The sequence below is a fragment of the Doryrhamphus excisus genome, linkage group LG3 (assembly GCF_037039965.1).
Source record: "Doryrhamphus excisus strain RoL-2023G ecotype Guam linkage group LG3, RoL_Dexc_Guam_v1.1, whole genome shotgun sequence".
Classification (NCBI taxonomy): Eukaryota; Metazoa; Chordata; class Actinopteri; order Syngnathiformes; family Syngnathidae; genus Doryrhamphus; species Doryrhamphus excisus.
In genome coordinates, this window is record NC_136359.1 from 18568678 (window position 1) to 18580020 (window position 11343).

The 11343-nt window shown below is 40.4% G+C and overlaps 1 protein-coding gene across 1 annotated transcript; it reads left to right on the forward strand.

Annotated features, from left to right (window-relative positions):
* Positions 1-4533: 4533 nt before the first annotated feature.
* Positions 4534-11093, forward strand: tmc1 (transmembrane channel-like 1). The gene is given in 18 exon segments (XM_078789276.1): positions 4534-5015; positions 5093-5281; positions 5349-5439; positions 5560-5641; positions 5971-6077; positions 6168-6266; positions 6335-6477; positions 6553-6697; positions 6784-6978; positions 7924-8103; positions 8175-8318; positions 8417-8545; positions 8642-8709; positions 8784-9023; positions 9088-9213; positions 9440-9518; positions 10272-10383; positions 10832-11093. Coding segments are annotated over 18 exon segments (2838 nt in total). The 3' UTR covers positions 11059-11093.
* The last annotated feature ends 250 nt before the right edge of the window (positions 11094-11343 follow it).

Sequence of the window (11343 nt, forward strand, 5' to 3'; positions counted from 1 at the left end):
CTATACACATACTGGCAAGTTTCTGTATGTCATGTTGTTTGAATCCCTTGTTAAAATGTCTTTATGATATGAGCCACACCCCATTCACCTGTAAACGACTCCGTCAGCTTCCTCACTGGGGAAAACAACAGAGTTTTCCCCTCTGGGCTACACTCCCTGCTCTTTTACATTTAGCGTCAACAGGGGGTTTGAAGTTCACAGGTGGATTGCTGTCCTCAAACAAAGACAGCTACAGGTCATAAAACAAATGTCTAACACAAAATATTTGTCAACATTTAAACATTGATAGTGATATTGTTTTGCAATCAAACATATATCTGAAAGCAAATGCATTACACAATGTAGAGGAATACATAATTTATTTGTGACCTGATTTATGGGTTACAAACAGATCATTTCCTGTTTGTTCCAAAGCACATGCGGGTCGTTTTTAGAGCACAGTATCAACTCCTATCACTAGAACTGTGAGTCAGTCACTTATCTCTGGAAATGATGTCTGTACTTTCCTTACAAAACCTGATATGCAGGAATGACACTTGCCGTTCCTATTTGGTACACAATGTCAGTCATAGTTACCAAATCAAATAATAAAAAACATTACCATTTTGATTAGATGTGATGCCAATAGGTTTGGTAAAAAAAAAACCCCAAAAAACGGGTTCATCAAGTTTGAGAAGAAACACACAATTTCCCTGTATTTGGAGACCAGGAACTGTTGAGACTGCTGTCCTTGTGATTGGGCAGAAATGCGTGTAGAATAATAGATGAAAGCATGGCATTAACGATGCTGAGTGTGTATTTATGTCTCATGCTGATGTCATTATAAATCCTGCGTTGTGAGGAAAGGTCACTTTTGGGATTAGGGTGATTTTGACCTTTGACCTCATTCACGGGAAAGTAGGACACAACTCCTGAAAACGTTTTATATTTGTGATGAGTTCAGGTTATATTACTGTCTAACTTACTGTGTAAATATTTGTTTAAAAATGCAGTTTTATTAGAGTTATGTCAAAATAAGTTTGACATTGGTAACGATTAATAATACACAGTCTCCAAAAGGGGTGTCCAAGGTGCACTGCTCCACCCATGGTTAGTTTTTTCTTGTCCCCGTGCACACTGATAATAAAACACATGTTTATCATTATTTCTTAAAAAAAAGTTAATTTTAATTTAAACCAGATGATACAATGTTTTCAGACATTGTGTTTGAATTCTAAAAAGCTGAAGTGAAACGGAAACGCTTTGAAAAGGTGCGAAAATTGAAATTTCGGTTTGTCTGAATAAAATTAATGTAGTGATTAATCTATTACCAGACATCTTTAATTTACAGCGTGTGCTCAGACTCTCTTCCATCACCAAATTTCTGTTGTAGTGGAAGCTAAATGTTGAGCAAACTAGAATGGATAGACACACTATACTTTTTCCAGTCGTATGACAAACACAAACATGTTAATTTGCATTGGCAATACCTCAGGCAAAGTCAGCTTCTTTACTATGATGCTATAGCGCCTCCTGCAGATTCATTAGTATTGGATTCAAGTACACTTTCCACTGTAAGGTTTTGTATGTGAGCAAATGCATAGCAGTAATAATATAATATTACAAGCTGGTAATATGGTTAATTAGAATATAACTATAATTAACTATGCATCTGTAAGCCCTACATCCTTTGTCCACCACAAATGTGGGTGTCTTTATATAAATAAAATTTAATTGGTGTGTCATTTTAATATATTTAGCTGGCAGTAACACAAAGCAACCTCCAGAATTTTAAAGTGCTGCGGAAAATATGACCAAAGTAGAGCTTCAAAATGCAAAAACAAAAAAATGGGAGTGAGACAAAAAAACTTTTTCTGACTAAGCAATGTATTGCAAACAACCATTTAACTGATATAGGCTGTTCATCAGTTGAAGACCATAACTTAAACTTAACATAAAAATATGCCCCCCACCCCGAATACAAATAAAATGTTCAAAAAAGGACTCCGTAATGAGTAGCTGTGCCGTTCTTGTTAATTTTTCCAGGAGGCTGGGTGGAATGTTGGTCCAGGTGGTGAACATGGCTCCATGGAGGGCGTCCACTGTCTGGAACTGTAGAGTTCCATTGCCATCCATCCCCAAATTTTCTCAATTGAAGACAGCTGGAATAGGCTCCAGCATGCTCACGACCCTCGTCAGTATAAGTGGTACAGAAAATGGATGGATGGATTTAGATCAGGGGAACATGCAAGGTGGTCCAAAAGAGTGATGTTATTCCACTGTCAGGTGGGCATTGTGAACTACAGCATTGTGTTGTTGAGAAACCCTAATTACCACACAGACAAGTGTCTTCAGTCATGAGGGAAGCTTCCTACGACATCTCCACGCAGCCACCTGCCATTTGACGCCCCTGCACAACCTGAAGCTCCATTGTTCCAGTGAAGGAAAGAGCACCCCGGATGGTGATAAACTGATGGTTCTTGTTGGACGTACAAGTTATATACTCTATGACTTAAATATCACAAAATGTCCCTCTATGACAGTCATCACCAAATGGCGGACCTTGGTCTGGTGTTGGCCCTTTATGGACCTGTGACCACTTAAAGTGAATGAGAAATAACATATAATAATAATAATATAATAACATGTAATCATTCTCGTGGACTGATCGCAGTTGCAGTTTGTGGGCGTAATTACTTTAGTTATTACGATTATGAGACAGCAAATGTAGTAGTGATGTCACTCAAAATGAGGCAATGAAATCATTTGGCGTGCTCAAAAGTACGAACATTTGAACCAAATATTAATAAGGGAATGGACAGACAATATGTTAATTAAAAATGTAGGCCTTTTAGCTTATCTGCTAGTATACCTGCGAGAAATCAAATAGTAAGATTCAGTTGGTGAATCAGTAGCTATTAGCAATTAGAAAGTCAAATTTAAAACTTTTCAGCATACCAGGGTGTCCATATTACAGCAGAAGAAATGAATTGAGCCCTTTTAGTGCTGAGATACTGTCACCTAGTAGAGCCTTTCTTCTGAAAGAACATAAACACTCACACATTGACCTTTTGCTCCCCACAGCTCTCATTTTTTTTTATTTTGCAACATGCACACACAAAGGTGCACTCACGCTACCGGACACACATACCGCACACTCCATAAAGGCAGTCATAACTGTTAACTGAATAATTGATTGGCAGTGAAAATTGCGTAGCTCTAGGGTTTCCAGGATATCATTGTCCTTGTTTCGGGTCAATGAGAGGCAAGGAAAAAGTGAACTTCTCATGCGAGTTGCTCATCATGTACCTGCCCTTCCATGCACCTACATGCACATAGTATACACACATGCACACACACACACGCACACACACACACACACACTTTTTTTCCATCTCAGTGTGTGCAAAAGAAAGCTCACAGCTTTCATCCGACATATTCACTGAGCTCATTGGATATCAGGACAGCTGAAGTCCTGAATCATGAGAGGAAGATGCCTCGGGACAAACTGATAACCACAGAAGAAGACAGTAAGTTCATGCTTTTTTGTGATTTTACAATTTTGTTTTAATTTTCACACTTTTTTGTCACATATTCAAAATATTGAATAAAACTAAAAGAAAATATTAAATAAATCTAATCAATTTCCATTTTTAACTATGAGCTGCATCGTGGTTAGTGCGCAGGCCACACAGCTAGGAGGCACAGGTTCGATTTTCCGCTTGGGCATCTCTGTGTGGGGTTTGCGTGTTCTCCCCGTGCATGCGTGGGTTTTCTCCAGGTACTACGGTACCTGCAAGGTTAATTGGTCAATTTGGAGTCACCAATTAACCTAGCATGTTTTTGGAATGTGGGAGAATGTGGGAGAAAAACGGATATCGAATCGAACCCTGGTGTCCTAGCTGTGTGACCTGTTGCGTGGCCACCTTCAACACACTTTATAAGAATTACTTTTTTTGTTGTAAAAATGTTACCAAAATGAGGGGGCCAAGGAGATAAAAGTATAATATATAACCAATGATTGAACAAAGACAGCTGGGATAGGCTCCAGCACCCCCGCGACCCTCGTGAGGAAAAGCGGCGGAAAATGAATGAATGAATATATAACCAATGATTGAATGAAGACAGCTGGGATAGGCTCCAGCATGCACACCTCCCTCGTGAGGATAAGCGGTACAGAAAATGAATGGATGGATGGATGACTGAATTGAAGCAATAATCAATAAATCTAACAAAGACGTATGGCTCAACATCCACAGTATATTGATAATCCTAGGATAACTGGAGCCTATTCTGCAATGTTGAAATATGAACCGTCCTCTTTTTAATATTATTGTTAATTTTGTAACTATGATCTCTGTGTCCGTAGTTGACATTGACATTGGACTGGAAAGTGGTGAGTGCATGAGTCCAATCCCCTTACAGTGTTTCATGACTGTGAAAAGAGTAGTCTCACTGGCCAAACATTTATACATAATGGGAATTATAGCATTTTACCTTTGCAGAAAGAGTCACAATAAGTGTCAATAACTCCAGTCCATGTAGAATGCATTTATGTCACAACTACAGCATCTACTGTAAACTACAGGTGACAAGGAACACGATTCTATAAATCCAGAGGAACATGAGCGGGTGAAAGTCAGAGAAAAGAAGAAGAATAGCAACAGGGAAAAAAAGAAGGGAGAATTAAAGAAGAAGAAACCAAGAAAGGTTGAAGAGGAGACGGTAGAGGAGGAATCAGAGAGAAAAGAAAGAGGCAAGAGGAGAAGAGCAAAGAATGATGAACATAAAAGTATGAATGAAAGAAAGGAACAGGAAGTTCAAGAAAGTGTGGCAAAGACTGCAAAAAAGAAGAAATTAAAAAATGACAAAGTCAAACAAAAAGTAATGGAGGTGACCGAAGTTAAGGATAAAAATGCCAAGAGGAAGAATAAAAAAGAACATGCTAGAAAAGAAGAGAGAAAAGTTAACCTTGAAGTAAAAGAAAAGCCACCAGAGGTAAAGAAGAAAAAGCCCAAGAAAGTAATTGAAACAAGGTAAATCCAAATCCAATTAAATCCTTAAACAATGGACAAACATGAAAAAAACCTCCAAAAACACTTTCACGTCCCAGTTCAGAGCAAGAGACAAGCGAGGAAGACACCAATGAGGAAGATGATAGCAATGAGGAAGAGTTGAGTCCAGAGTATCTGACAGTTGAGGAGCTACAGGAGCTAAAAGAGGAAGTGGACGAGAGGAAGAAACTGATCCAAAGTCTTCGGGGGAAGCCATGGCTGATGAAAAAGAAGCTGATGAGTTTACGGTAACTTAATGGGAAGAGTCGCAGGTCAAGCAGTTAATCTGGAGTCAAATCATCTTCTTCCTTCCAGGGAGTCTCAGGAGTTTGTGGAGAAGTATGAAGGTGCTTTGGGCAAAGGGAAAGGTAGGAGGTTCTACGCATACAAGGTCATGATGACCAAGGTAAGATGGCAGTGGCTGCCAAATTGAATGACTCCACCATTTTTGACAAACATTCTACTTAGGTGTATCATTTAGTTGGATTGTTCAGTTCTCAACTGTCTGCCTTTAAAAAACTTTTAGAAATGGATGAAGTTTCAACGGGACTTTGAAAATTTCAAAACGGCATGCATCCCGTGGGAGATGAAAATCAAGGAGATTGAAAGTGGGTTTGAAGACCTTAAATCCTTTTCAGACTCTTCAAGTTAGAAGCTGTCTTGCAGAGGACATACATACATACATACATACATACATACATACATACATACATACATACATACATACATACATACATACATACATACATACATACATACATACATACATACATACATACATACATACATACATACATACATACATACATACATACATACATACATACATACATACATACATACATACATACATACATACATACTTACATACTTACATACATATATACTTACATACATACAGTATTTCAGTTTGTGTCACATGCCCCCAATGTGACAGGTCACTTTGGCTCTTCCGTTGCCTCCTACTTCATCTTCTTGAGATGGATGTATGGCATCAACATGATCTTGTTTGGACTGACCTTTGGCCTGGTCATGGTGCCAGAGGTTTGTTTCTTTATGCCCCCAATATAATCCAGTTTATTTCCCTCTGTATCCTTAAGGTCAGTGTGTGTTCCTCCTATTTTTGTTAATTAGGCGTTGATGGGGAGGCCCTATGGCAGCATCCCAAGAAAGACTGTCCCAAGGGCTGAAGAAGGGAGCGCAATGAACTTTGCTGTCTTGTGGGACTTTGGGGTCAGTTTATATTTGTGTAATGTTATGGTGCTTTTACTTGCTCATTATGATTACACATGCACCTGCAGGGTTACGCCCAGTACTCTGTCCTCTTCTATGGTTACTACAATGACCAGCGTTCCATCGGCTGGCTCAAGTTCCGTATGCCTCTGTCTTATTTTTTGGTTGGAGTGGGCACAGTGGCCTACAGCTACATGGTGGTCATTCGAACGTGAGCATATTCTGACTGTATCCTTAAATCTATGAAATGTGATGAGTAGTGAATGTCTCTTGTGACTGATGAAAGGATGGCCCGGAATGCAAACGAGACCGGTGTTGGAGATGATAACAGCTTTAATTTCAGCTGGAAAATGTTCACAAGCTGGGACTACCTGATTGGTAACACCGAAACCGCAGATAATAAATTTGCCTCCATCACCACCAGTTTCAAGGTCAATGCAGTTGACCGTTACGCCTCAGTGTAATAATAGTCATGATACATTAAAACCTATCTTGTGTATCACTTTCGCCACATTAGGAGGCCATCTTAGAAGAGCAAGAGAGCCGTAAAGATGACAACATCCATTTGACGCGCTTCCTGCGGGTAATGGCCAACTTCCTGGTCTTGTGCTGCTTAGCAGGAAGTGGATACCTTATTTACTTTGTCGTGCGGCGTTCTCAGAAGTTTGCCTTGGATGGACTGGAGAACCACAGCTGGTGGGAACGAAATGAGGTACAAATAAAAGAGTGAAACAGAGAAATAAGGGGAAAGCGCGCTTTTTGGGAATTTTCTCTGCATTATAACGCCAGAAAACGTGTTAATATGAGCTAGCAAACAATGCACGTCATTGGGACATGCCTATTTTGACTTAAGTCCTAGCAAAAAAACAAACAACAGTGTTCCAGTTACATAACTGACCTGTACATTAACTGAGCTACAGCGATAGCTAGCTCATATTAACTCACGTTCTTTTTTGTTATATATTTTTTATTTTTTATTATTATATATTTTTTAGGGGGCGGACTAGTGGTTAGCGCGCAGACCTCACAGCTAGGAGACCAGGGTTCAATTCCACCCTCGGCCATCTCTGTGTGGAGTTTGCATGTTCTCCCCGTGCATGCGTGTGTTTTCTCCGGGTACTCCGGTTTCCTCCCACATTCCAAAAACATGCTAGGTTAATTGGCGACTCCAAATTGTCCATAGGTATGAATGTGAGTGTGAAGGGTTGTTTGTCTATATGTGCCCTGTGATTGGCTGGCGACCAGTCCAGGGTGTACCCTGCCTCTTGCCCAAAGACAGCTGGGATAGGCTCCAGCACCCCCGCGACCCTTGTGAGGAAAAAGTGGTAGAAAATGAATGAATGAATGATTTTTTTTTAGGTGCAGCTGCCCTTTAACTAGGGAAATGTACGGCCATGTGGGTTCCAAAAAACTATTAAACTCTTACAAATTATGTTAACATGCAGTCAGTGTGGGTTTAGTTCCCATTCAGGGATAGTAAGAACATAATTATGTGCTTTGTGATTGGCTGTGGACCAGTCCAGAGTGTAGTTTGCGTTTTGCCTGAAACCATCTGGGATAGGTTCCAACTTCCCTCAACTTTGATAAAGATAAACCGAATGTGCAGGCATCCACTGTATTGCATTCCTTAATGTATACTATGTTTGTGTTTTTCTAGGTAAATATGGTCATGTCATTACTGGGGATGTTTTGTCCCATGCTGTTTGACATCATTAGCACCTTGGAGAACTACCACCCTCGAGTCGCCCTGCAGTGGCAGCTGGGGCGCATCTTTGCCCTCTTTTTGGGAAACCTATACACCTTCATCATTGCACTCATGGATGAGATCAACCTCAAAGTGAGGCCAAATGTGTGCAGATGGGTTGTAATTTAATAACATGTGCGCTGAAAAGTGTGTGTATTTTGTAGAGGGAGGAGGAAAAAATTGTAAAGTTCAATATAACTCTGTGGGAAGCAAGTCTTTACAATGGCACGGAAAACAGTACCGTGCTACCTGCTGTTGATCCCGCTGATGTGCCTCGCGGGCCATGCTGGGAGACCATGGTGGGACAGGTAATTGTGATGCTAATACAGTATCCTCACCAGGGTCGCAGGTATGCTGGAGCATAGAAACACTGAAACATAGAAACGTGGTTGCTCTATTCTTGCAGGAGTTTGTGCGACTCATCATATCTGATACCATGACAACCTACACCACATTGCTTATTGGTGATTTCCTGAGAGCTGTGCTTGTTCGTTTTCTCAACTACTGCTGGTGCTGGGACCTGGAGGCTGGATTTGTGAGTCAGACTTTTCTAACTGTCTGAAATTTCTACAAAGGCTGTGAAAATATGAGTCAGTAAACAGTTTTTTTTTTAAATGTTCACTCTGCAAAGCCATCGTACTCTGAATTTGATGTTAGTGGGAATGTCCTTGGCTTGATCTTCAATCAAGGAATGATATGGTAGGAAAATTATAATATTTTTTTCTTTTGTCTACCTCACAAATTTAATCTCAGTACCTCCTGCTTTCTTTTAGGATGGGTGCCTTCTACGCTCCTTGCCTGCCCGCCTTGAATGTCCTCCGCCTCCATGTCTCTATGTACCTTCAGTGCTGGGCCGTCATGTGCTGTAATGTGCCGCAGGAAAGAGTCTTCAAGGCGTCTGGCTCCAACAACTTCTACATGGCCATGTTACTGGTCATCCTCTTCCTGTCTACCTTGCCTGCAATGTACACCATTGTCACAATCCCTCCGTCTTTTGATTGTGGACCCTTCAGGTAATGAATTCACTATTTACAAAGTGGGCCCGAGTTTTATATGTCACTCATTCTTTCTCCTTAGCGGCAAGAAGCGTATGTTTGATGTGATCCATGAAACTCTGGAGTCAGATTTCCCAGCCTGGTTTGGAAAGGTGTTTAGTTATGCCTCGAATCCTGGACTGGTGCTGCCCTTCATGTTACTCATGGCGTGAGTAAGAATGTAATACACACAGTACACAGTACAGTACTATATAGACAAACATGCTGCATGGTGTCTTCAGAATTTGGCAGAGAACCAAACTACTTTTCTGACCATAATGCCCTGTGAACAAGATTAGTGAACTGGGCAACACTGCAACAATGCCTAATGTAGAAAAGTGCTGTATGAATATTATTTACCATTTACCAGAATAATCAGTCGGTCTGTCTTACAGGCTGGCCATTTATTACTTGCAGTCCACTTCCAAAAGCTACAAAGAAGCAAACATTGAACTGAAGAAAAAACTACAGGCGGTAAATAGATTTTCGTACTTATTTAGGTTTTCTAACTTGGAATCGAGTCAGACTCGAGTCACACTTCCGATGACTGACTTTGGACTTGGCTTAACTTGAACTTAACTTTGACATCAATGACTTGAATTGAGCTTTAGTCGGAGGACTTCAAAATAGATTTTCAGTGAATGTGTTGAGTAAAATGTGTCACTTTTCAATGCATTCAACTCACGTGATAGTCATTTTCAACCAGACAACACATTTTGTCTTTGAACCTGCCTCATTGAATGCATCTGTTAACCTCCAATTACATTTAAGAACTAACAATGAATGTGTGGATCACACTGCATACATCCTGAATACGGAAAAAACAATTCAAAATGCATTCATTACAATTGTCACATTTAATAAATTGTTATGTTGTTAAAATTGCATTTTATGAAATGATTTCTAAGGACTGAACGTGTCGTGTCCTGACTTGACATTTGACTTGGGCTTCCACGTATATATTTGAGATTTAAGACTAGAGACTTACATGAGATTTGCAAAACACTGACTTGCTCCCACCTCTGCTATCTTTCCATGCACCTCTACTTCTTTAATTATGGGATGTAGCTGTATATGTTACATTCCTACAGCAGATGGCAGTATAGTCATTAGTCAAAAACAGTCAGGTCGGCCTGGAGTCATTCTCTTTTATAAATGTAATAGTGTATTCTTGGAAAGATTGATACACAATTCTCTCTTTTGTATTTTGTGGATTTCTCATCCAAGCAAAATGAAGAGAACAAGAAAAAGAACAAACTCGCTGCATTGAAGGCGGCCTTGGATTTGCAAGAGGCCAGAAAAATTGCATCAGAGGCTGAAGACAAACAAGGCCATGAAAGTAAGATATATCCTTATATCTGTTTTTCTCCCATTTGACAGTTTTTCCATTCGTTTCCATTTTCGCTTGTCCTCATTGGGGTCAAGGGGGAGCTGGAGCCCATCCCAGCTGATTTTTAAGTGAGAGGCAGAATGCACCCTGGACAGCCAATCACAGGGTACACAGACAACCATTCACACTCACTATGGACAATTTAGAGTCTCCAGTTATCTAACATACATGCATACATACACACAGGGAGAACATGCAAATTCCACACAGAGACTCCTCAAAAGAGATTCAAACCCTCAGTCTACTGACTGTGTGGTCGACATGCTAACCTTGTGGCAGTGTGATACATTACAAGGAAGAAAAGCTGTCTCTACATTAAAATTTTCAAAATTTCAAAGTAGTATAATAAAGAGTGTCGTTTCCACAAATGCAAATGATTCCTCCTCCTTATCCATAGATGTGGAGGAAAACCGTACCAGAGGGCAGAGGTCACATCGTGACAAGAATGGACGCAACTGTCCTGCTATCAAAGACCAAATGCCTTCAGCCACCAGAGCCACTGCCTCCAGAAGGTATCACCATAGCAACAACGAGGCTTCTGGGTATCTGCCTGGTTTGCCTCTGCAAAGTGACCAGAAGGTGCACAGGGTGCCAAGCCTGAGGAGACACCAAGCACTTTACTGAGAAAAATCACATTGTTGTCAGTGTATACGTGTTGTTTTGCAGCCTCGGAGGCGTGGCGGACATTAAGCATACGTACTGTACATATTACATATTGTTCTCTGATTGGTTATCGCAATGGCAGTGTAGTATTACGTCACTTACAGATTTTGGAACTCAGTGCACACATAAGGCGCACCAGATTATAAGCGCCTCGTCGATTTTTGAGTCAATTAAAGGCTTTTAAGTGCGCCTTATAGTGGGGAAAATATGGTATTACTTTGTCATTTTGAGTAGCTAATGAATGCT